Source organism: Tympanuchus pallidicinctus, unplaced genomic scaffold, assembly GCF_026119805.1.
Source record: "Tympanuchus pallidicinctus isolate F22 unplaced genomic scaffold, pur_lepc_1.0 scaffold7, whole genome shotgun sequence".
In the NCBI taxonomy this organism is placed as follows: Eukaryota; Metazoa; Chordata; class Aves; order Galliformes; family Phasianidae; genus Tympanuchus; species Tympanuchus pallidicinctus.
The window spans coordinates 8,947,777-8,974,629 of record NW_026294791.1 but is presented as its reverse complement, the minus strand read 5'-3'; the positions used below and the strand labels follow the sequence as shown (position 1 = coordinate 8,974,629).

General features: G+C 50.7%; 1 protein-coding gene across 1 annotated transcript in view; it reads right to left on the bottom strand.

The window, feature by feature from the left end:
• ZSWIM5 (zinc finger SWIM-type containing 5) overlaps positions 1-26,853 on the bottom strand; it is an 82,008-nt gene that overhangs the window by 9,900 nt on the left and 45,255 nt on the right. Inside the window, 4 exon segments of the mRNA XM_052667023.1 lie at positions 1,100-1,279; positions 4,943-5,093; positions 5,524-5,672; positions 11,990-12,346. Of these exon segments, the coding sequence (XP_052522983.1) occupies positions 1,100-1,279; positions 4,943-5,093; positions 5,524-5,672; positions 11,990-12,346 (837 nt within the window).

The following is a 26,853-nucleotide window of genomic DNA, read 5'->3' as shown; positions in this document are numbered from 1 at the left end:
CCTCCGCCAGGTTGAGTTGGGCAGGAAGGATTTCGGCAATCAGCCGTTGCCTGACAGTAATAAAGGAGGCTGGCAGCAATTCACTGTGCTATTTGCATACCCATAACCACCAGCCCTAGGATACATCCCAGCTCTGTTTTCATCCTAGGCACTCTGGAAACACCGTGCGCACATCCCAGAATGTGACCAGCCCCGAAGAGCAGCGGGGCTGGGAGCACTAGGCAATCCTGGCCATGTAGAGCTGGAGCGAGGCCAGCTGTAAGGCGAGCTGTTCCCGGCCTGCGATGTGCACATGGGATGCCCGGCGTGCGGCCAGGGACAGCAGCAGTTTGCTCCATGGCTATGTGTAACAAACCCACAGCCAATTCTCATGCAGCAGATGGAGGCACTGCGAGAGCAGTGAGTTTCAATTAATGTCTATCTTGGGCCAAAGGAAGGGGCTCTGCTCCACCTCGCTCCTTGCTTTCATAGAATCACAGAGTCCGTTAAGGTTGGGAAAGACCATTAAGATCACCTAATCCAACTGCCAGTCCATTGCCACCATGCCCACTAACCATGTCCCTCAATGCCACTTCCATCTTTTAGCATGGGCTTTAAATTCAGCTCTGCAACAATTCAAGCAGTGCCAGTGACCAGGAAAACCCAGGTTGCCATTCTGCTCAGGGCTGACACCATCACAGGAAGCAGAACCAGGAGCCACGTGTATGCCCCCAAACCAGCTTCAGAATGGACGGCCCAGCTGATGGCCCCACAGCTCCCCAGAGCCCTGCACTGTGCTGGGATTTATTCTGGGGGGTGGAGGGGATTTTTCAAAGCATTAATCACGGTCCAACTGCTCCCAGGGTGAGATTCCCATTGACGTCAGTGGGAGCAGCCCTGAGCCAGCACTCAGTGCCTGCTCAGCCCATGTGCCAGCACCCAGCAGCACGCTGAGTTGGGTCTCTATGTGCACAGCACCAAGCACGAGCTGTCCTCCTCCAAGCAGCACCACTCAGAACCTTGCGAGAAGCAAACTTCTGAAAACACAACCCCATTCCCCTCAAACCAAAGAATCTCTCCCTTACAGAAATGCATTTTTTTGGCAGATTCCCGAACTCACCTTGGCTGTGGCTGGAGCTCTGCGTGAGCGCATTGGTGATGTTGGGAAGCTCGTTGCCATAATTGCCATCTTCGAGGGGACACACGTCCATCTCGCCCCACTTGCGCAGCTGCCGAAGCCAGGAGGATTTCTCTTCCAGCTTGCAGTGAGGGTTCAGCACGACGCACACCCACAGCGCCCCTAAACAAAGCCGAGAGGTGAGGGATGTGCTGTGCTCCCCTGCACCGCCCGGCCGCTGCCTTCCCACCGCCTGCAACGTTTTCTCAGCATCCATAAACTCACAGCAGCACAATGCACAGACCCAGGAGGGGGATTTAGACAGCTTTCAAATAAAAGTAAAACTCCTCTGTAATGAAGCTAAATTATAATCTCATGAGATGGGGGACAGTGGGGAGGAGGGAAGAGGAGACCGGCTGTGTATGAATTTGTGAGTGCTTCTGTCTGCCAGGACAAATCTACTGTTTGAACTACACATCAAAGCGTGCTTAAAAACATCCTGGCAAGCTGCAGAGTCTGTATCTCCAAAGACTAACCTGATTTTGATCCTACCCACGTTCCCAGCGCTTTAAAGCCCGCTAGAATGCTATTTCATCTGCCATTGTTCTTCGGGCCATTTGCATTCAACTATTTATAAAGGAGATTTGGTGTATTTTCTTCCTTTCTCTCTCTTTTTTTCTCTCTCTTTTTTTTTTTTTTTTTAAATCCCCAGCAGCCCCCCAGACCACAGCAGAGGAACCCAGAGCTCGGTGTGATGCCTGGCAGCCAGAGCTCTTCTTGGCACAAGCAAAGGTGCCCAATGGTAGATCCACCACAGCACCATCAAGCTTTGGCCGTGGCAATGCCCTGCCCTGCACTCTGGGCCCCGCAGAGCTCTGGGGTACATGAGCAGTGGTACAACATCTTGCACAGCTGTCTCTCAGCTTGTTTCTCAGCCTGGGGAGGCAGCGAGGTTTGGTGATGGGGCTTGGTGACCCTGCTCTGTCGCAGCCAAGAACACGATGTGGCTGGTGAGTTTTGGCTCCTGTTGCTCCACTGGGACAATCCCCTATAGGGATCCTCATGTCTTCACAGGCTATTTTTGGGAACCCTCCAAGGTACCCTTTGGCTGCCAAAATAGCGTGCCCCCAGGCTCTCCTGTAGAAGGGAAGATGGGATGGGGACAAGCTGGGGAGAGGGATTCACATCTGTCTCAGGAGAGAAGCACTGAGGTAGCAGACTGGGAAATGAAAAAGTTGGGTTTTGGGAGTCCTTTGGCCAAGTGACAGCATGACTGACTCCTGTCCTGAGCCGATACGCTGAGCTGGGTCAGACTTTGTGTCTCACATGCTGAAGAAAACCTTCATCTGAACTTTCCGACAGCAGAAGGTTAAGTGGGGAACAAAAAGGCAGATCACGATTAAGCTAAGCCTCTGAACAAAAATGCTTTTTGATTGCAGGGCTGGGTAGAAAGGGGGGGGTCACAGGAGCCTTCCCACCCCAGCGTCCCTGCTGCCGGCCCCAGGGAGGGCAGGCACTCGGATCCTGCACTGAAGTTTCCAAGCCATCAAAGAAATTCTCCCGTTTCCCACAGGGTCGCTCCCTGGCCTAATCTCCTGAAATTCCCCACTGTAAACAAGTGGCTGAGATAAATAAACCCGTCTCCAGGCAGATTAAGGTCAGGCTGCACTTCAGCTGGTTTTTCGTCTATTTTTTGTAATTAGGCTTTAATCATAAGTAGTAATGCGCCAGGGCAAATACTCCCACGCCGCACAGCTCCCTATCCAGCGGGTTCTTCCCTTGGCTCCCCAGCAGACGGGGCAATAGATGCTCAGTTGGCAGCACACACACATGCAAACGACGCCTTTTATTTCTTTTTTTATAACTCTGAAATCCTGCAAAATCCTTTACATTTTACCCGGTATAAATCCACAATCTTCTTTAGGGCTGATCTTCCAATCCCACACAAGTTGGTGATGCAGTCTTTGTTAAAATCGATGATTCGTTATTAAATGCTTGCCCGAAATAATGTCTGGGGCTGGTTGCAGCATCTGGCATAGGTTATCTCCCCTCCTGCCCTCTCCATTTGATAATGTTCAGCAGTGCTGGTGCAGCTTTGGCATCCCTGACATGGAGTTGATCACTTGTCCCTGAGCACCGTGCCGACACCATCTCAATCATCTGCAGTTCAGGGCAAACTGCTGCATCCAGGCCTGTCTGGACATCCATACAACCACGTTTCACAGATGTGTTTGCTTTCCTCCATGTGGAAATTCTGGCGTGGTGGATTTGGCCACCTCTCTAGGATTCTTGAGTATCTAGCCATTCCAAATCCTGGAAATATCTTTCTGGCAGGCAGGCCAGGATCAGCTCTGCAGAGCTCGTGTGTTTATTTCCATCCAGGGAACCGCAGGCAGGAGCAAGGCATCCCTCCTCGCCCAGCCCCTCGTCTGTGCCATTCCTGCACTGCTGCTGTGAGGAGGCTTCCAACCCCAGCCCACCACGCAGACAGACTGTGCCAAGGACATTTTGAAAGCCAAAGCAGCCTGGCAGCCGACTGCCGGTTATCAACTATTTTGCAGACAAGACCATGTAGGGCAGTGTGAATTTTGGGAGGGAATTCTTGAGCTACATCAGAAAAACAATGGCTTCACCACACTACTGCTCTGACAGCATGGCAACTGATGAACTCCAGAAGTTTCTGCTCCAGCCACTGAGACCTCCTACCTGGCTTCTTGTTTCCCACAGCAGGGACAGGCGTATAAGGAAAACCATAAGAGCAGGCAAATTTGCAGACATACTCCACTGTCCACCCTCCCACAATCTGTGACTCAAGAACTTCTTGAAAGAAGTGGCATCTATACTCAACAGCCCTTTTCTCTCCTTTTTTTCCAAATAATTTTCATCCTCCTCCAAGCTTTCAGCCTCAGAAATTCCCATCACATTAGCTTCACCATGCCACAAAGTCAATTTCTATCACACTGATAAGAAACGCCTTCTGCCTGATTTAAACACCTCCACTTGCCCTGTGCTCACCTCCTTGGCAATTTCATGAGCCATTCCCGATTTTACATGTGCAGTACACCTTCCCTGATCTCCCCTGCACACTGAAGCACATTGACCCACAGAGGTCTTCCTCATACAGGTGTGGCTCCAGACCACGGACCACCCTCATCCTTCTAGCTCTATAACATCTCTTTGGTCCCAGCCCGTGAGCTGGTCCAGCCCTTTACAAAGCATTTCCCACCACCAGGCAGCAGAACAGCTCAGACTCACAGTGAATCCATGGCACAAGTCAAACTATTCCCCATACATCCAGGAGAGCCCATGACTGTTGGGTCAACTCCACCACACAACCATCCCCTCCAGGCTCACGTCATCTTAATGTTTTATTCTAATGATATTACATCATCAGCCAGTTGAGCTGGTGTCTAAGGTGCTTAGTTAGAATTATCCAGAGTTGTATTTCTCTTAAAGCCAGGCTCTGCACTGTCCATCCCTCCCACTCACTCTGGAAACCATTTGTTTGCTAGGACAAGACATCCTCTTTCTGAAGCACAGAAACACAAGGGGCTTCTTCTGGCACCAAGGCATTGCCATTTCTATGTCTTACTACAGCACATGCTTCAAGATGCTGCAAAAATGGCACAAGCCACCCTGCAAACATATCAACCCTGGCTCCTTTGCAGGAGAGGAGCTGGTTTGTTTAAGGTGCTGAAATGTGCAGTTTGGGCCTGATCCAGCTGTCCCACCAGGATTTGGCTGGGAAACTAGGGTGAGCTCTGGATGAGCTCCAAAATCTAATAGAACAAGGCATGCAGTCTCAGCAGCCCCGCTCATCCCGCTGCTGCTCCTGGTGGCCCTTACCCAGCTCATCCCAGAGCTGCCGACACTTCTCTGTTATGCCCGTCCCCTGCTGCCTCCAGAGGGAGAGCCGAGGGTCGGCCATGAACTGCTCCGTTATCAGTGTCAGCATCCTGGCCCCGTTGGAGTCCCTCATGCGCAGCATCTCCCGGACCTGGAAAGGACAGAGTGAAGGCTCTTTGTGAGACAAGCCACGATCCCCTGGAGGTGTCTAAGACAGTCACAGAATATCCCAAGTTGGAAGGGACCCATAAGGATCACCAGGTCCAACTCCTGGATGAGGTCACCTAGATGCCAACTCCCTCACCCTAGCTGGATGGCCATAGCGGATTTCCCTCCACCATACTAAAAAAGAGATGGGGGGAAAGCCCTGATTCATGAAGAACCACTGTGTGGGAAGCAGGGACTCTGCCTGACCCAGAGCCTGGATTACAACCGCCAGCTCAGTGGCCAGGAGAGAAGGCACTGGAGCAGAGATTCCCAGCTGTGATGGGCACTGTGCCAGGGCAGCCAGCGGGCTGCCTGCTACGTGACGCGCCATGCAGAGCACAGCAGGAAAGGGAGCAGGGCTGGCTCCTCCTCACCTTGGCGAACATGGAGTTGAGCTGTTTCCCCGAGCCGTAGTACCCTCCCTGAGATAGGAACAGCTTCACCTGTTCTCGGACCTGCTCTTCATCCAGGTGCCAGCAGTTCTCATCGTCAATGCTGGCCCCAGCAGTAGGGTCAGGAGCGCCTAGGGGACAGGGAAAGAGGAAAAAGAGACAATGAGGTTTGTAGCAGCAGAGCTAGCAATCATGGAGAGCACGAAATGGCCCATCTCTTTTATCAGCTCAAGTGAGAGCAAACCAACCCTCCCACCAACAGCATCAGGCTCCCCTCCCATGGTGGTGGCAGCAGCAGCAACCATGAAGAGAGATCTCGAGCACAGCATTAATACCTACAACTCTGCTTGTCCCTCCTAATGAGTCTAGGGTAGCACCAAGCAAGGTCTATTCCGGCCCAGCTTTCACCACCAGTGAAAGACACAGTGGGTGATGCTTGGGAGGACAACAATGAAGGCCATTCCTCTCCTACTGCTATACCCCATGCTGAGGCACAGCAGCTGCACAGCCCCGAGCCTTCTGCATCCCCTTGGATTGCCTGGGGTTCTCCTCTTGCTCCACATTGTGGATTTGTTTCAGCATCCATAAAGCTGATCCTGTAAACCTTTCCTATCTCTTGGAAGCAATTTCACAGAGGTATTCTTGGATGAAGGATGCATGGATCCTTCCTGAGCCTTCCTTGCCCCTTTTAATTCCCATTTTTCCCAAGGGCTTTTCTACCTCCTAGCAACACCTTCAGCTTCATGAGCACAAGGGGCAGGCAGAAATACGGCTCAAGGAGGGGCCAGGAGCCCAGCCCGAAGTGCTACAAGGACACTTCAGTGGGCCCCAGTTGGGGAGCAGCCATCTCTTCTTCCACCACTCCTTGCTGCTGCTTTGGGTACACACCCCAGCACTGGCTGAGAGATGTGGAGCCAAGAGCTGAAGTGCAGCTCATGGAAAGGCAGCTCCAGACTGCTCAGCGAGGCGACTGTCTCTTCTTGGCTTATAAATGAGAGGACATCAACCGGAGGGGTTTTGCTCCTCCGGCAAAGGCTGAGAGTGCTCCTGACCCAAAAAGATACAGCTATTTGTATTTAATGTCCTTTACAAAATTCCTTTAATTTCTGCTAATAATCGCTGCCTGAGAGCTGTTCCAGCAAGCCCCAGGCGCTGCCCGTACCGCGCTGGAGGGAGAGGATGCTGCTGCTGCTCCCTCTGCGGAATAACTTATAGTTGACAGAACAACGTAATTGGGACAGGATCTGAAGCAGCAGAAAAGAAACCGCTTTCGCCCACAGCCCTGTGCTGGGAAGGAGGGAACCAGCTCCACGTGACCCAGCCCTGCTCCCCGCTGTCATAAGGCAGCACAACAGCGCATCTCAGCTTTTCTGTGTCTCTTCTTTCCCTCCCCCAAGTCCATCCTTATCTTCGCTCCCCCTTGCAGATAAAGAGCAGACAAGCCAGTGATTATCCCGTATCAGGAACCGATGACTAATCTGTCTGCCACGAATGCTTATCCGGCCCCCATCACCGGGGTTGCTGAGATGCTTGTGCTCTTAATATCCTCCTCCAAGCAGCCTGCCTGCTCCTCCCAGCTATCCAGATCAGCCAGGTCGCCTCATCAGCCTCCACGGGGTCATCTGGCCATAGCTACAGGGTGCAGACACCTGGCGACCCATGCACAAATTCTCAGCTCGCTCCTCATCAAGGGCACTGGGACAGCTCAAAGCAGAGGCTCAGTGAGATGCACAAAGAAGCAGGGTTTTTGCAGGGTTCCCAGGCTAACCCCAGCGTTAGCATGCAGCGGAAAGCGCAGACGGCACGGAAAGAAGCGTGGAGCTAAATAAAATCTCCTCCTCCCACACAACACATTGAGCACTTCTCACGTTTGGGTTCTGACCACAGCTAAATTAGCAACACAGCTCTCGTCACTCCAAATAAAACCCACGTTTACTCGTAAATTTATTTTGCTTTCCCATAAAAGATTCATACAGAGGGTTGTAATATCAGATTCCCACACACGCCACACAAACAGGCAGATAATGGGCTACCCAATTACACCGGGGAGCTGGATCAACATTTAAGAGCAAACAAGAGGATTTGCGTGGCGTTTAAATATTCATGGCAGGATTTGCCCACTTCCCATTGCCAACGTTTGCACCGTGGTGGCGTCCCCATGGCATGCCATGACGTAGCCGATGAGCAATTCCATGTCTCTGCTCCAAACTAGCAGGGAACGGCATGTAACACAGCCCCCAGCCTGCGTAACACGTTTCTCATATAGCAGCATTCCTGCTCCAAAGAGCCTGTTTCAGATGCGCTTGATCTTTGTCCTGCGGGATTCAGATTTAAGGAAACACCAGCATACATCCTGAGTGGAAAGAGTGTTTCACAAACCCATTTGCACTGGCTGTAGAAACACAGATAAAAATGCCATCAATCAGGGCAGCTAGGACCTCTCCCTCGTCATGGGCTCAGCACTTAACTATTTGGCACCCAAGAGAGACCCAGCCAGAGGGGATGCGAAGAGTGGAAAATAAGGGCTGGAAAAAATCAACGGGGGAGAAAGCGGAACAAAGGCAGACATGGAAAATCTAACACCTTGCTCAGAAGTTAGCTGTGGAAGGTGAAGAAAAGCAAAGCTCCTGGAGGGGGGCATGTTTCTGGGGCTGAAGAAGCACTGGGACGCCCATGGCTCACACTGAGGTCTCCCAGGTCGGGGCAGAAGAGCCAAACGCACCCATCCTGGTCCTGGTGAGCTTCTGGACCATGGAGCAGTTCACAGAAGCCGTCTCATGACTGCATGTGGCGCTGCCAAAAGCCTCCAGGCTGTGTCTCCAGCATTTGGATAGAAACCAGGAGTGAAGGAAGAGCCACCCAGAACGGAGAGGGAGCAGAGGGGGAGGATACGGACAAATAAACAAACAACAGAAACCTCAAAGAGAAAATAACCAGGCACCAGAAAGGAAATGAACTCTAACAAGGGGTAAAAATAGCGGCGAAGCGAGGGAGAAAGGAACCAAGCTCCACTGAGCCTCCCAAGCCTCCCGTTCCATTTTTAAGTGGAGGCAGATTGAATGGAGGCAGCCTGAAGAGGCAGAGACATCTGACAGCAATCGAGGGAGTGAAACCCCTCAGCTCCTGGGACCAAAGTAGCTGCCAGCAGTGGCACTGTGCCCATCACAGCTGTGGTCCCACTGTGGGCCATGGGGACGCGACGGCACGGCTCTGCAGACTTCTAATGCCCATCATTTCCATTGGAGTAAAGTCCTGAAGCTGCCCTGGAGATCCTGGTTAAACCTCCCAGCACTTCTTACGGCTGCCATGCAACTCCCAGACCAAACCCAATTCATTCTGGAGTTTAACTCCTTGTTCTTCAGCTTTCCCCACACACCTCACCTGCAAGTGCATGACTGTGTCCAGGACAGAGGCTGAACTCGCCCAGGCAGGCAATGAGTTTTCACAACACTGCCGGTGAGAGCAATGAAAACAAGCTTGAGAGCACACTGCTAACTGCGGGGGTCTGGCTGCCCCTAGGAAAGGCCAGAGCATTTCGCTGGTGTAATGACAGCCCTCAGCCTTGTGGTGAGCCAGAAAGCCATGCAGAAACAAGGGAGGAAGCAGCACTGAAAGCCACTGTGGTCTCATTTCGAGCTGCCACTTCAGAGGCCGCGAGCGGAGGAGGGCGATACGTGAGACACGCGCTCTGAGTGCGCTGCCCTTTGCAGTGATCTGCCAGAACAGAAACGTGACCTACTTCAGCACGCAGAGGTCAAGTGGGAAGCAGACAGCCAGGCACACCTAGGCTTGCTGCTCTGACTGAACCCTGAGAGAACGAGCGAGCACTTTGGCTGCACTCCGAGGCTGCATCGTTACTGGATAGTTTGCATTTCCTTCTAGGAAGGCAGCCCAGGAGAGCAGCACGTGCGTGCACACTCCTGCAAGGAGCAAAGGTCTCACACCCTACTGCGAGCCTTGTGAGCGGCTGCCTGCAGCCTTCTGTGCTGCTTGGGCACTACAGAAGGAGCACAGAGCACCTCTGAACAGAGAGGGCAACACTGTTTCTGAAGCAGACACGATACAACAGGGACATTCATAGAAGCATTGAGGTTGGAAAGACCTCTAAGATCACCCAGTCCAACCTCACCCCACCGTGCCCACTGGCCACATCCCCCAGTGCCACATCTCCGTGCTCCTTGAACACCTCCAGGGACGGTGAATCCACCACCTCCCTAGGCAGCCTGTACCACTGCATCACTGCTCTTTCTGAATAGAAATTTCTCATAATATCCAACTGAACTTCCATAGATGCCCCTGTGCTGCAGCATCTGCTCCCCCACCCCTCATCCCAACCACCAACACAGAAGGAGCAGCCCTGTGTTCACCAGACTGAAACCCAAACCAAAACTGAAAGACCTTTCCTTAGAAGAAATGAAAGAAGTTAAAAATAATTTCTAGAGAGGGCTGCTCTTGCTTCATGGTGCAGTAACCTCAGTTGCTGGGCACATGCTGGGTTAGTTCATGTTGCAGAGCTGCAGCCAAAAGACACCCTGGCCTCAACCCAGAGGTGAACAAAGCTGTGACCCCAAGAGCTTGACCCAGTCAAGACCAAGAAACATGCACGTAAGCACATAAAGCACTATTTAAAGCATCTAAAAGATTTCAAATCCCAGGATCAGGGACCTTCACTGAAAGCATGAACTGCAGCTAGGAAAGGCAAGATGTGGGGTAGGCTTGGATTCCATCCAGTGGGAGCCCCAGCAGAGCTGCTGGATTGCTCTGACATCCAGAGCCCCATGCACAGCAATCCTCTGCCACATGGTTGGGGCTTTATTGGCAGGACAGGGAGGGAAAAGCTAGCAACATCTGGAGTCAAGAGCCAAAGCCACACTCTGAACCTGAAGGTGGGGCTTTTTTGAGCCTTTCTTTCCATGGTTTGGGACATCTGATGGACATGGCTTGAGGGGCATGGTCCTGTTGGCTTTGATGGTTGGACTAGATGATCATAGAGGTCTTTTCCACCCTTAATGGTTCTATGACTCTATAATCTATTAGTTTTATATCACTCTAGTGTGCATCTACCACATCCCTCCCCAGGCTGAGGTCAGGGTGCACTTCTGCTCACAGAGGAGCTGGCTTGCTGGTGGGGCTGCCACACAGCTGTCAGACCTTCCCCATAGGGTGAGGCGTATGTGGCTCTGCTGGTTCAAAACTGCATGCTGGAGGGCACGAAGCCACACGAGTCTGAAAGGACAGAGAATTTTTGCTTTGTTTTTTAAAACCACTTGTAAAAACAAGAGGCAGATATTGAACCAGAGCCAACATCTGTATCTTTGTAAGGCCTTCAATCACCAGCCTTTTGCTGACTCCAGAGCAATAAATATTCAGGGTCTTAAAAGCTTTTCTTCATTCTGCTTGGGAGAATGCAGCCTCAAAGTATGGCGAAGGCGGGATCTTGCCCAATCTCAGCTTCAGTGAGGGAATGGACCTCACCAGATTCTTGCTCTTCGTTTTTTTTTAACACCAAAAAATGAGGAAACGTCTCCAAACCATTAATTTCAGAGCACAACCACACACACAGCAGATGTGGCCCAGTGGAGGATACAAAAGCCTCTCCCAAGGTATAAGCAAGAGGGAGGTAAGGGAAAACATTTGAGATCACAGCTGCCATCACCAGGAGGATGGAAATGGACCCCTGGCCTCACTGCTACATGTGGATGCAACCAGTTCAGATCCTATTTTAGGCTGCATATGGGGCTTTTCATCTTCAGAGCAGCTAACAGGCATGTGTTAATCCCCACAACGCCCTTCCGTGGCAGATAAGTATTCATTATCTCCGCTTTACAGCTGGAGGGACAGGCGCGGTGCAGACCGGCTCACTGTTGGAGGCCCTGGGTAACTTCAGTTCCAGGGCTCCTCAGAAGGACACAGCAGGAGCACTGCCTTGTGCTGGCCAAGGGACCACAGGGGGACTCACCATATCCTAGGCTGGGATGGACACCAACTCCCAGCTGGTGACTTCTAGAGGAGGAAGTTCAAAAGCACCCTTTAAACACAAAGCCCCAGGAAACATCCTTCATTGCCTTTGTGCAGTAGGTCAGGGCAGCAGCACTCATTTATTACGGGCAAATTAGCACCCATGGAGATTAAAGCTTTATCTCCCGCCAGCTCGGTCACATCTGACTTAGCAAGATGCAGGGCCAGGCTGACACAGCGTCACCATGTGCTGGAGGAGCCATGTCCCCACTGTCCTCTTACTCCCCATTGCCCTGACACTGCATTCCCACAGAGGGCAGAACCGGGACACGTGGCCAACACCAGAGTGGTACCTCTGCCCACTTCTACCATCTTCTGCCAGTAAGAAACATGGCAAAACAACGGCCACCACCACCACTGTAAGACCACCAGCCCCAGCTCCAAACAAGTGGATTAGTGCTGAGCCAGCAAGGAAGGAACAAGGAATTACCATGCACTTGGTTGATTTCCGAGTTGGAGGACAGGATCTCATCAGCCAACTTCTGGGCAGTGGGCAACACCTCAGTGTGGTGTGCTGTGATCAAATACTGAACAAACTTCTGGAGCTGGTCCCTGTTCATCTGGAAAAGGGTCTCTGAGATGGGAAGACGGAGTTTGACCTGGTCCGGCTTGCGGATCCTGTACAGTGAAAGCGCCACGACGTGGGCGCAGTAAAAAATGTCCTTGTTCCCGCAGCCACATGTCACCGATGTGATTTTGCAGCGGTCGAAGCTGATGGCCACCTTGTAGGTCATCTCTGGTTCTGTCGCAGTCGCTGGCTCTGTCACCGTCCCACTGAGGTGGAAACCTAGCAAGGGAAAAGGAAAATAGGGAAAGGTGACATTAGCTGTGCTCTGACCACAACCACTCATGCAAGCTCTAGAAAGTGTGCACAGCCAGCGTGAAGGCCACTTCTGCATCGCTCTTTCAAGGAGCACATCACCCCAGGATGAAATCCCTGCACCCTCCATCTGTCTTCTGGGAAAGAGAGGTCAGCACCCACTCAGGCTCCCCTGTTCTCGTGTATTAGCTAGCATTTGCTGTCGTCAGCCAAAATCAACCAGGCAGACATCCAAGTATGACCACTGACTGTGCAGTGGACTTGTGAGCTGCACTGGCTTCACTACCATCCAGAACCCAGCCCACATACAAACACACTCCTGTACCAGCACGCGCATGCAGCCAGCCTCGTCGGTGAGTTTATTTAACAGCCAAACCACAGGGGAAGAGCAAAGCCGCTCAGTTCTCGTTTGTTTAAGAGTCTCTCAGCCTCCTTCCCTCCTGGGAGCAATCCTCACCCGCACCTCCCCCTCACTGAATTCGCACCACAACTCACGTGAGCAAGAGGGGGCAGAGAAAGGCCAGGTTTTCTTTTCTTTGATGAAGCAAACAACATAAAATTAAATACAACGCAGCTCCAGCTTCATTCCCTCGACCAGGCACAGAGCTCCAGGGCACAACCACAGCTTTAAGCTCTTCCGCACAGTGAGAACAAGAAGCAGAGATGGGAGCGACCCCTGCGAACCCTCTGTGACACGTGAGCTCTCTCCAAAATACAGCTGGCAGGGAGCTGCTTGTCAGCACGATCTATGCACTGGGCCCAGGGACTGCCCAAATTGTTGGCACAAATGTCATCGTCCTTCAGCTGTGCTCCTGACAGCCCCTGCCACGCTGCGAGGGGCTGCAGTGCCTTCAGGCACAAACTGTGAAAAATGTCCCGACAATTCTCCAAGGTGGATGAAGGGCGAGAAATTGGCTCAGATGGAAGGGAAAGTCCTCTGGGCCCAAAGAAGGTGGATGCACTGAACAAAAGAGGGTTAAAGTTGGAGAGAAAAGACTGAACGTCCACTGTTCTCACGCTGGAGCCAAGGCTAGGTGAATCACGGAATCATAACGGTTGGAACAGACCTCTCCGATCATCTATTTCAACCATCCACCTACCACCAATATTGCCCACTAAGCCACACGCCTAAGACCCACATCTGCACGCTCCTTGAACACCTCCAGGAACCGTGACTCCACCACCTCCCTGGGCAGTGAAGACACTCCAGACCTTCCCAAGGACACTAGCCACAGGCATGCTACTGAGGAGGTCAAAGATCAACATTTCGCATCCGTCTGCCCTCTTCTCTCTCCCGATGAGGATGAGGACAAGGGGGGTCAGCGGAGACACCTCTGTGTGGAGCCTTAAGTGGTGCCCATGCAGCCTGGCCCTCCTCCTCGCAGGGGAAGCCCACTTTCCTCCATGCCCCTGGAACCTCATTTAGGCCACGTTTGAACAGAGGTTTCTGTGGAGCCTACCACCACCCTAGAAAAGGCAGCAGACAGCTGAGAGGCCCACAGTTAACGACAGACGAGGAGAAGGGGTGCGGGAGAGATTAAAATACATTAACTGCATCAAACCCTTGCACGTTTGCCAGCTTGCACAAAAGCTTTCTGAGACAAATTCTACCAGAGGTTTTTAATAAATGGCATCAAAACTAGCTATTCACTGCCAGTCTCTTTAAAGCCACGCCAAAAACCACATTCAAATCTGATTAAGTGTCAAGGAGGTCTGCTTTCACTTTAGCGCACGGGATGGAGGAAGCAGACCTGTTCTGCAGCCATTGACCAAAGCTCAGACTGTGCAGCCAACAGAGCATCCAACACGGTGTTGTTTAACCTTGGGAGGGCAGGGGCAGATGGACAGACGGCCCCACACTCCCTCTTGCTCGCACACGGCCAGCAGTAGAAGCGCTGCTGGGGAGGTGCAGCCCTCAGCAGCCACGCCGTGTAAATCTTCAGGATAAACTCCAAAGTGTTTATGTTTTACCACTTCTCTGGTCTGCAATGCTTGGCAGGCTGCACCGACTCGCTGCCAGTTTCTCCCTAGTTTGCTTTCTGAACAAGTTAAAAGGATTGGAAACAACGTTCCTGAGCAATAATGTATGGATACACATGCATGGACACCCATATGTACGTATATATAAAACCCTTCAAGACAAATTACAAGCCATAAACACTGCCTTAAAGAGTTACTCCACCAGGATCCCAAGCCAGACCCTACTTGAGGCTAACCAGGCTGGAGGAACTCAGCCCTTATAACCAATCAACCTGCTTCAGACAGGTGTCAGCCTGAAAATCACAGAATCACAGAATAACCTGAGTGGCAAGGGACCCACGAAGATCACCAAGTTCAACTCTAGCATCAACTGTAGTCTGAAATCAACATTTGTCCAGAACCTTGACTCGTGCTGCTCTGTGGCATGGACACAGCTCTGTCCGGCACCAGAGGCACGCGACATTGTGGGACATCCCAGAAGCTGTACTCTCCCACAACTGGTCCTCACCATGTGTAGTCTGGGTTTTTGCATTGACCAGAGCCATTCAACACGCCTGTGACAGCAACGTTCATCTGGCATCTGGGCTATAGGTCCAGCCTCAGTTTAGATGTGAGTTGTCACAGCAGCAGGTCTAGTTAAGATAAACTAGAAACTCTACACAAAACATTTAACAAAAGTTTAGTCAGAACTCAAACATGGCAAGGGGGGAGAGAGAGGAACCCACAGGAGCAACGGCATTGTTTGGGAATATTTACATTAACGTCAGGTCAGCTTATAGCTACCACACCCAGCCCTGCTCTGCAGCCCAGAGCTGATTCTGTAGTCCGCACAAATCTCTGACACTACAGTCCCCAACAGGTGATGGCCACCTGCAGAAGGACAGCTGTCACCGTGCCACCAGCTCACATCCCACAGAGCATATGGGGCCCTCCAGCAAAGTGGAACACAGCCCCACATACTGACACGGGGTCTGGATAGCGCTGAGAGCAAAAACAAACGCCCTGCCCTGCGTCCCCCCTGCTCAGTTCAATTTAAGAAGTTCCTACAGCCGAGTGCTTATCTAGGACTTCATCTTCTGTTCCTAGCACACAGTTAACATAAGCTAACTCGGTGTTTGATTTGCTGCCAGCAAAGTGACAGTGCCAGGGCTTCAATGCTATGAAAAAGAAATAATTAAGTATCATCTTGGTAACTACAGGCTCATTAAACCCCAGATTAGTCCCAAGAAAAAGGCTCAGGCTCCTCCCTTCCCCAAAAGAACTCCTACCATGGATGCTTCCCAGAAGATGCCCCTTTGATCCAGGGTACAGAAGGAGCTGAGCATGGACAGCTGCTCCAGTGAGCTGCAGAGAGAGCACTGCAAATCAGCATAAACACCACACTAAGCACAGCCACACACTGCACCACTAGCATATCTCCCTCCTAATTCCATTTCTCCATCCAGCTGGACAAACACCTGAGCAAAGATCTTTTCCCTGCCGTGGCACATTTGCCCCCAGAGTCCCCGCTCTGATGTTGCATTAGTGTTGCAGGATATTGTGCCTCTGCCTTAAATTAAAACAGTCCCTAGGGATGTATGCTGAGAGTTTGTGAGCTCCACGCTGGTGTCACTTCTAAACTCATTAGCAGGGCAGCATTTTCCCTTTGGGGTATATAAACCCCACAGGCTGGGAGGAGCTGGATGCTCCAACCCCCCTGGGCTCTGAAAGCCCTACAAAGCACCAAGCTGACCAGCAGCTTCAGTACCCAGAGTTTTGCTGTTACGATAGGATCACCAAGGCCTCGACCAGAGTACCTTTAACCAAGATGGAAAATGCTTAGATCTCTAAATCTACTCAATCAAAAGGAGCTTTGCAAATTCTTCCAACTCCATCAGAGCAGCCAGAGCTATATATTTATAACCCAGGTGTCCATAAGCTACCTGCAAGGCAAGACTCCCACACCTTCTGCCTGCACCTTGAGGAAGCAGCTCAGCCCTCCTAGAGCAGAGATCATCTCTGAAAAAAAAGATGGAGAAGACAGCTTTTGCTTCAGAGGACAAAACTGCAGCAGACAAAGCCTCCTTGAAATGCACCCCTGGCCTTGGGTCCTGCAGCAGACACCAAGAGTCTGCAGAGCCAGCACACAAGCTGGTTGCATCAAAGCACCTGTGATTCAGAGACAGACAAGCCAGAGTCACTGCCATAACAGATTAACCAATTTTACTCAGCCTTTCCAAAACATCACCTACAGATATCATCATAGACCACAGACCCCAGAAACCAGCAAAACCCCAGCATGATCTGCTCCCTTCTTGTAACTGTGACCTCCAGACCCTTCAAGCACTATGAGGAGGATGAGGAGCATCCTGCAGCTATACCACCAGACAGGAACTCAGCTCCATTTCCTCCAGCAGTTGCTGCTCACAGCCATCCCCCAGATTTCACACCCCAGCTCAGGCAGAACTCACAGTTGACATTCTCAGAGTTGCACCACTTAGAAAAAACAAGCTCACTCATCCCAGGAACGGCATGTGCCTGCCTTGCACGGAGCTGGCACAGTCCCCCATAGACCTTCTCATGGGACCAGACATCCCAGGAGTTAACCCTGGACCAGCAGAAACAACCTGAGGCTGCTGCACCAGCATTAACAGTGGCGATACACTGGAAAAGGCTGCCCAAGAAGGCGGTGAAGTCACCATTCCTAGAGGTGGCAAGAATCATGAAGAACAATCATAGAAGAACAATCAAGAATCATAAGAAGAACAAGGTTAGGGGGCATGGTGGGGATCGCCTTGGTTGGAGGTCTTTCAAACCTTTATTTTATTATGACTGCTGCACAAGAGGACCAGGAGCAATCCTTTTACTCTTCTCCTTTCACAGGCTCAAAGGTCTTTGCCTACAAGGAAGACCTTTCAAGAAGACCTTCTACCATGAAGGAGGACAAGGAATGGCTCTACAGAGAGAACAAGGCAGCCGCTGAGGAAGCTGGGTGCAACCAAACACTGGGCTCCATTAAGACCAGCGTGAGCTGCCAGGCACAGTGAGCCCTGAAAGAACAGACAGGAAAGGCTACGCAGACGTTTATGGGGCTCTGCAGATGTAGACAACGTAAACCAAAATTTTCAGTGCAAGGCATATACACTAGGTTACCATGACCCAAATATTTTTAAAATTCTCAAACCACAACGGAAAGGTATTTTAAACTAAAGCGATTCCAAGCCCTTCAGTGATTAAATGGACTGCAGCTCCAGCTTGTAGTGGAAAAACCATTTGTTTTTCCACTGTGTGAAAGCCATAACTAGCAATGAATAATAATTGCTGCGCCTAGTGTTATTTATAAGTCATTCTTGGTCACATTTCCGAGCCTAGAAACAGCAGCTTTCCAAACGTGAACTTAAAATCAGTCAATATTTGTAATGTAGACAACACCCATGGGAGGAAGGTGTCTGTGTGCTTACGCGGTAGGAAGCGGAGGTTAGTAAAATCTCCGCAAGCTTTCCAGCTAATAGATCAATTCCTCCAGCCGGCTGATCCTGACAATTGCTCAGTCTCTGACCTTGCAGTTGGAAAGGAGATGGGCTCATGAACTCATTTGCACATGACAATGCTCCGGCAAAGTGAATCATCTGCCTCTGATAGTAATGGAGAGTACTGCTCACTCCAGCCCTCCCAGGCTCCATTCAAATAGCGCAGGGCTGGCCTTTTGTGCTGTAAGTGCAAGAAAGACTCCGCTGAAGATGTGTGCAATTAAACCCACTTTTCTTGTTGCTCTTTTGATTCAGCGGAGCTCAATGAGAGGCACCCTAGGCAGGTGTTGTCACACACAGATAAAATGTGCCTTTTCAGAGCGCTCACAGACAAAAAGAAAGAGGTAAAGGCTGAATCAATTGCAATTTCTCCCTTGCAAAAGAGGCAATCCATGCTTCAAGCAATTCAATGAGGAGAGAGCTCATTCGGATTTACACGTCTGCCCCCTCTCCCCTCCACAAAGCAATTTCTTTTTGTGACAAATGGATGCCACATGCAAAGGTGCTGCCCTGCAGCCGGACCTCTGCGGGGCAGGGAACCTCTGCGGGGTAGGGAACGGGGCAGGACATAAATCTGAAGGGCTGGGGCCCTCCTCCCAACCCCTCCACACTGCTTTTCCCTTTCCCGGCCATACCACCCAAGAAAAGCAATGTGGTTTGGCAGAGCTAATGAGGACAATTAACAAACTGATGCTGTAACAAAGGGATGTGGCTGAGATGGGACAACCATATCCTTCGGGAGCCAATGGAAAGCCACGGGCAGAAGATGAGCTGCCCTACAAGCGCATGGTCAGACATGAGACATCGGCAACCAGAGGTCTGCCAGCAAAGCCATGTGTGTGGGTAGGCTGGGAAGAAGCTGCAGCTTTAACAAGAGGGGATGCGAGTGCAGTTGTTTGTGTTGGAGGTAGCCATAAGCTCCTCTGAGCAGCTGAGTAAGCTGGAGGGACGCTCTCGCTGCCATCTGCTCTGATCCCAGAACACCTCCTGCAAATGAAGAGTCAATCCGCGGGTTTCTATTCCTGTTAACCTCTAATCAGCCGCAAGGACCGGCCTCTGCTCTGTTCTTTATCTGAGCCAGCTAATGCGTGAAGTGCACCGCGCTCCCCATCTGTTCCAGCATTAGTAGAGTTAAAGGACAATGCCGTTTCCCTGTCCCAAGCATTCACTTACACAGATGCCCTTGTATTAACTCAATTTCCCAGTGATTTCCATTATTACCCTTACGAGATTTCTGCTGTTTGTTTATCCAGAAGCCTGACGGAGTTTTTTTTTCTCTCCCTGCCCAACTCCAGGGGTGGGCTCCAGCAGACTGCTTCTGCTCTGCGACATCTCCCCCCAGACACCCCAAATTGCTCTCATTCTCTCCCCAGGCCTCAAGCACTCTTTGTTGCCTGTTCAGACCCCAAAATCCCCAATGCTGAGGATGCCCCTCCCCACACCACCTTCCACATCCTTCCGCTGCCTACCGGCAAATGGGTTTTTAATCTACCCAGATGCGCAACCCTTGCTCTGAAGTCATATGGTTTGGGGGAAGAAGGGGGAAAAAAAACCAACACAGCAACCCTCATTCTGAAGCTCTGACCGATTTCCTCTGCTAATTTGCAGCCCTGCAAGCTGAATGCCTGTGCTGGCAGCTCAGAGCTAATGCAAACGGAGCCGAATGGCGATTGTGCAGCAGCATAAACAATAGAGAGGGTTTGAAGAGAGGGAGAGTTCACCATGGCTCTGCTGACACGTACTGCCTGCGTAATAACTGGTGGCAAAACACTGTCCAGTCTCTGCTCTTTGCTGCTCTTGTGTACCTCATGGCAAGCTTGAATGTAAAGAACTTGCTTAAAACAAAGAGAAGGTTAGAAAGATGAGTGTGTGCACTAAATTAATGGACAGAGATGGTGAATGCAACACCTCCACATCAAGAGAGAAAGGAAACAACTGTGATGATCCCCCAAGTATCCATGTTTCTGCATTCGTTAAGAGCTCTATCTAAAAAAAGAGCAACGTGGCTCTTTGTCATAGCCTAGGTGCCTTCTCAAAAAAGTGTGCAATCACAGAATGGGGTGGGTTGGGAGGGAGCTTAAAGCGCCCCTAGCCCCACTCCCTGCCATGGGCTGCTTACCCTCACCGGATCAGGCTGCCCAGGGCCCCATCCAGCCTGTCCCTGAATGCCTCCAAGAATGGGGCACCCACAGCTTCCCTGGGCAGCCCGAAGCAGAATATTTTCAAGCATGAAAGCAAATATCCATGGGGACCAAATTCCTTTTCTGTTGGAGCTTCTGAACCCAGGAGTCCCATCAAACCAGGCTGCCCTTGGAGCCAGCCTAGCCCAGAGCTGTGCATTGAGGAGACCCACCTGAGATGCCAGAGCCTGCATGCAAGGCTGGATCACAGAATCAGCGACTAGGATAATCGCTGATTACGATTAGAATAATTAGGATCCTCCTAGCTGGGCTCACCCAGATTTCCAACAGCTGAGAATCTCAGAATAGAATCATGGAATCATTAGGATAGGAAAATACCGCTGAGACCACCCAGTCCAACCCCAAACCACCACCGAGGACATAAAAGGGTTTTAGTAAGGAAGTGCCACTGCGATGGAAGCACCGATTTCACTGCACGTAGAAATGCAGAGTAGCGTCGCTGCCTCTACAGTCCTCTTTATGTGGCGATCCCTGCAAGCCCTCAGCCCCACACACAAAACAAGCCCTGCCACTTTCACAAAGTGTAGGCCCTGCCAGAACCCTTTTGTACTGCCATTGTTTGCACGGAGGCGCCCCGCGAGCGGCGGCTCTGCTCCTTTGTTCCACCCTGCAAACCTGGGTTGTCCGAGATAGCAGGAATTTCCAATCCAGATCCAATTAGCACAGCGCTTTCACTTTATTCTCTATGGTAGAAAACAACTGAACCCGAAGCGGCTGTGCGGCTTGCACCTGCAGTGCGCAGACACAGCGCGTTGTGCTCGAGGTGCCCCAAAGCCAGCCCACTGCAGGTCTGCAGGGGAAAAGCCTCGGGGTCAGCAACTTGGCCTGAATAAAAATTGAGTTATGTCTGCCTAATCCTGTTAAATCGGTCAGAGTCTCCTTGTACCCATTGTTCTGGCTCCTGGTTTAAGCGCTCATCCCTGGGTACCTGCTGGCAGGGGATGAAGTTACTCCAGAGCCACAGGCATCCTTTTCTTTATCTGTTCCCATTGCTGTTCTGCTTTTCTAAGACACAGCCTCACTCCCGGGTTGGCAACTTATCCAAGCTTCAGTTTTTCTGAGATGGGAAGGAGGAGAAAGGCAGAGCTCATGATAGCGATGTGAGAAAGGGAGACCCACTACCACTGAAACCCTCTAGGAAACAATTCATGGCATATTTTGCAACTGGAGCCACCTCCACAGCGTACAACTAAAGCCACAGCCAAACAGAAAACAAACTCAACTGACCAATATCAAAAATCAAAAGCAAAAGTGAGAGCCTCACGCCTTGCTCTGCTCACAAGTCTCTGTTCCTTGGGACCAGCCAGGCTAGCAGCAGCACCCCTGGCGAAGCACCAGCATCAAACCAGGGCAGCACGGAGCAATGGAGGGAAATGGCACACAGCCCTGATCCTCCCTGAGACATCAGACCTTAAAATAGCAGCTCGATGATTTCTAGGGAAGTTATTAGTTATAATTTTCCTGGCCCTCAAAAGCCTTCTGAGGGAATGAAGCAGCCTAGATTCAGTACAAGAACCTGCTCCAAATTATTCCAAAAAAGAAAGACGATTTTTCCATTAAAAACAGTTTTATACTGGGAGCATGAAGTCTGACTTTCTAAGTTACTGGCAACGTTGTTAAATGAGCATCACATTTATGAAGTGTTTGTGGTAATGGCCTCAGTAACCATTTACTGAAAAGGTCAACTAACTTCCCTCACAAAACCTTGCTTTCAAGCACAGAAAAGGGCTCTGTGTTCAAACTGCTCTCCAGAAGTGGAAAACCCTTTGCAATGTCACCGTTCCCCCATTCCTGCTCTCCACCACCCATCCCTCAGCCAGGCACAGCCCCTACAGCAGTGCTCCCAAAGATGCACAGTTCCATCCCGACCACTCCCCAACTCTTCCCCCTCTTTTGTCCTTGTTGGACAACAAGGACAGGCAGATCCTTTGGGAAGGTCACTCTGATGGCCAGACACACCATCCCCAAGGAAGCAGTCGTCCCAGCGTGGAAACTCGTGCTCCTCGTATGCACCTGCAGCAGTTGGTTGCCAAGTGCCACAGCCCCAGCTCATAACAAGCCTATCCTCTCTCTTTTTTCTTGCTATTGAATTTCATTGAGGAGACCACAGCCAAACATTTTTACATTGCAGAAATATTATTGTTCTTGAACGGCTTAGCTCACTTCAGTAGCTTCACTAAAAGTCAGCGGTTTCCACCTTTTTTCCCTCTAAACCAATAAAGCTTAAATTTTTGAGCCTGTTACGGCTGCTCCATATTGGGAAATTAACCAGTCATTGAAGAAGAAATTATTCAGCATTTGCTATTCCAGATCAGCTTCACCTTGTGAACTTTTTATTCCAGAATAATTTTGGAATACTTTGCAAGGGTATTAATTAATCCACGAGGATAGGACTAAATTCCAGGACAGGGAGTTGTTCAGATAACTACAAGTACCCCATAGCAGCTGGGCTGGTCACTGACACCAACATAAAAGTGATGAACTTCTTCTGGTTATCTGTGTCGTTAGCTTGGGCTGGGAGCTTCTGCAGGAAGACAGACACAATCCCAAGCAGAGCGATCGCAGAAAAGGAGGTGGAGAAATGACAAACATGGCAGCCACAAAGACCAACAGCATCGTGGCTTGTAACAGAAAGAGTAGCAGGACAAGGAGTAATGGCTTCAAGTTGTGCCAGGAGATATTAGGAACAATTCCTTCTCCTAAGGAGCGGTGATGCAGTGGCACAGCTGCACAGGGAGCTTGGTGGGTCACCATCCCTGGAGGTGTTCAAAGAATGTGGAGATGCGGCACTGAGGGATGTGGTCAGGTGGCATGGTGGGCTGGGCTGGGCTGGATGATCTTAGAGGCCTTCTGTAACACTGATGATTGTATGAACCAGTTTTTCCAATCTTCTTTTCATCTGAGAGCTGAAAATATAAGGTGTGAGGAGTGGCCTAATGAAAAGGTTGCAGGACATTGCATCATGAGATTAAATATGCACCACATAGCGCTGGGAAAAGCAGAAAATAGCTTCCGCCCTTGGCATCTCTGCAATGAGCCCAACTGGGAAAGGCCAGCATAGCTGCCTGGGGACATCTAGCACTGTATATGCATTCTGTGGCAGATCCCAAACCCAACCAAACCGTCTGCTGGAAGAATTTGCCACCTTGCACACCAGGACCTTGTTGGATGCCCTCCAGTTCCACCAACCTATAGATTGTACCCAAAGTCACTACAACAACTACAGAGTCAACTCCACAGGCTATACCACAGCAGTTGGATTACGTGGCATCTCTTGGACAAGACAACCCCTCAGTGGCCCCAAGAAAGGTCCGTGTCAAACACTACCTGCAAACCCCAAAGCATAACCAAAGGGCGGAGGCAGAGTGCCCAGGCACTATTTCTAATGGGGTACAGGAACACATAAGAGGGACAAGACCAATTCACAAAAGGATGTGACAAACACATCTTCGTATCTCCTTCTTGGCAAGCCCACGCAGCCACATTTGGGGTTGTGCCTGACGAGCACTCAAATTGCCTCATGCTGCACAATGAAAACCCCGTGCAGAGCAGTCATTGCACTTGAAATAAAAGAACATTTTTAAAAAGAAACGCTTTGATGGCATTGTTTTCACACGACCCTGCTGAAAAGTCAGGAAGGCAGCGGGAGGTCTGCGGAGTTAAGACTTCCCTTGCAGCCTCCCTTGCTTGAAAGGAAGGCGGTTGGGAGGCAGATGCCTGACAAGGATGCTCAGCTCCTCCACATCAGCAGTTTGCAACATCTTTAGGACACAGCCCCTCTCAGAAGCAGATTCCTGTGGGGTGACTTTAAAACCCTCAACAGCACGCCTGCTTATCGTGCATCCCCACAGCAGCTGTCCTGGTTACCCACCACATCCCCAGTGCTCCCCAACTCCACATCAGGAGCTTCAGGGAGCAGCCCAAAATGGAAAAGCTGCCCTAGAGAACCCAAAGCAGAGCATCTCCTATTTTCCAAACTCAAGATGTCTCCAAAGCTTAACAGCCTTTGGAAATCCAAATGGCCACAAACAGCGATAACAAGCAAAAGATGAGCCTACAACTCATGGTTCTGGTTTAAAAACTTAACAGATCTCTTTTTGCTGGGAAGACATTGTTATTCAATACACAGGCTAGACTGCAGGCTCCTTCGTTTGCTTTCGGAGCAGTGCAAACATCTAAAATGACACCGCATAATGACAAGATCTGTCATCAGGACGGCTGGTGCTACAATATACAGAAAGAAGGCGCAGACGCATAAGGAAGGAAAGACCCATTCACTCTCTTTGGAATTGGTTAAAATTAAAACAAAAGGAAACCTACGCTGTGCAGTTAACACTAAGTACACAGAAGCAAAGGGAAAGAGGAAAATTGCAAAGCGAGGCATTTCACTGTGGTTTTCTGTCATTATGTGGCGCGAAGCCCTCTCGGTGTCAGATGGAGAGCCTCCGACTCCCCTAACCACAGACGTATTTTAGTAATTAAGCCCCTCTGTGAAGGAAAAGGGGAAAAAAGGAAGGGGAAATCCTGCAGTATCCCAGCCAGCAACCTGCTGAAACCCAACACCAAAGCCAAGCAGCCTGCCCCACCTCCCACTCACAGCCACTGGGGCTGCCACGCGTGCTGCATGGCTATCAGTGATTTCATTTCCATTTGGGGCTGGAAGCAACCATAAGGCAGTGAGCTCAGCGTAACGGGACAGAAATGAAGGAAAAAGCAAAACCAGATGAGTGGCACGGGAGCCTGCTCCTCTCTTCCCTTTGAACAGGAAAGGCGGTAATTTGAGACAGCGCCGTTTATAGGAGTTTTACCCGCAACCTCAGCAAAGGTTTTCAGGAATTGTCCTATATCAGCACATAATGTGAGCATTACATGCTGCTCACACAGTAGAGAGGGAAATCTCCCACAGACCCCCGGGGAAGCATCACAGGGATGCAAAAAGGGACAGACTTCAGGGAGAGGTGGGGAGGAATAACTGCAGCTGGGGACACTGGGGACATTTTCAGTAGCATCCCTGGGTCAGTTTTGCAGGAAGGCCTGCCATGGAAAGGGTAGAGGAGCACCAGCCTTGCCTGGGTCCCAACTGCACGTAGGTCTCTGCGGTCTCATCCCGATGCTGCTCCTCAGTTTTCCTGCAGTTGCTTAGCGACAAGGACAGCTCACTGCACTGCCGCGCCAGGCATTAAATACCCTCACACTTCATTTTTGCAGATGAGGAGCAGCCAGGAGATAGAACGAAGAGGCCATTTTCTCCTCTGAGAGGCAGAGATGCCATCTCATCACCTAGCAGTATGACTGCCACAGCACAAAGATGACCGAAACACTTGAGGTGAAAAAAGCCCAACTCGCTCTCTATCAAAGCCAGAGCAGTGAAGATGCCACAGGCAACCCATGGCTCCACACAGCTGCAAACAGAGATGCTCCTGGATCAATGCTGACACCCTATTGTCTTTAAATCTCCAAGTTCCGGAGTTTTGTGACTGGCTGGCACAGGCACTTCAGGGAGCCAGGAGAATAAGCTTGAAATCACAAAGAAAGGTGCAGAAACTAAACTCAATTTCCTTTCCAAAGCTCCTAACCCTTTAAGCGGATCTGATGGCTCTTGACATGGCTTAAGGCTTCCCAGCACCTGAGTTCAGCTGTTCTGTGACTTGCTAGAGAAGCTCACACTGCATTTTGCTACACCTGGAATCTGCCCAGCTCCGGGCAGCCCGCAAACCTGGCATGGCTCCAGCTCCAGCAGTGCTGGAAATGGGCTTCTCGTGTACAGAGAGGGCTGAGACATGCCAGCACCATGCGCCTGACAGTGATGCACCACTGGAAGATACTCATCTGGACTTGCCTTGCCCAAGAACCCTGAACCAGCCCAGCTAAACGCCTCACTGTGCCAACAGCTACGAGCATTCTTGTTCAGAGACCTACTTGCAAGATTTCATACCACATGCTTGCATGTACAGGGACAGTCACGTTTTACCAGCTGACATCTACAGACTCACCTGAACAAAGTCTCTGGTGTGCATGGGGCAGTGAGCTTAATTTCCTACTTTTGGAGCTTTTTCATCTCAATGAAAGTAAAGAAAGCCAGAGGCTGCAGGGAGCTCCTCCTCCTCACCTGTGCTCATTCAGCCCTTGGGTGCCTCTGGCTTTCCCCCAGCGCAGAGGACATCAGGACCAACCAGACTCATCCACTTGCATGGGTGCCCATCCTCCCTGACCTGCACTGTCCTCTCCATCTCCCTCAGGGCCTTATTTATACCCAGTATAAGCAGCACAGAACTGCTGCTGCAAAGCACTGCAAAACTTCCATCTGAGCAAAGCTTCCATCCCACAGCATGCCCAAGACAACAGGCAGATGTCAAATTAAAACGACTCCAGCCCTCTGCAGCCTCTCTCTCTGAAGAGCAATTGCTATTATTAATTTGCTTCCTCCAGATAAACAAGAAACGTATTAAAATCTGAAATAGATCGGGAGCACAGGGGGCAGCAGAGGGACAGGAGGTTGCCACTTGTCATCCAGCATGGAAGTATTTATTTCTTAAAGACACTTCCCACTTGCTGGCTCCCCAGGAGCCAATTTCCGCACCGCGCGTTTCCTCTGCAGGAGACAGAAACGTCACTGCTGCTGAGGCAGCTCGAGGGCTCGTCCGTCTTTGAGGGGAGGATGTACCCGAGCTGGGACCTAGTAGGTGAAATGCATCTAAAAATAGATATTTAGAATATAAAATCAAGTTAATCTTAGCATGGAACACAAGAAGCTCTTCCATTAAAGCTAGAGAGAATCTCATCA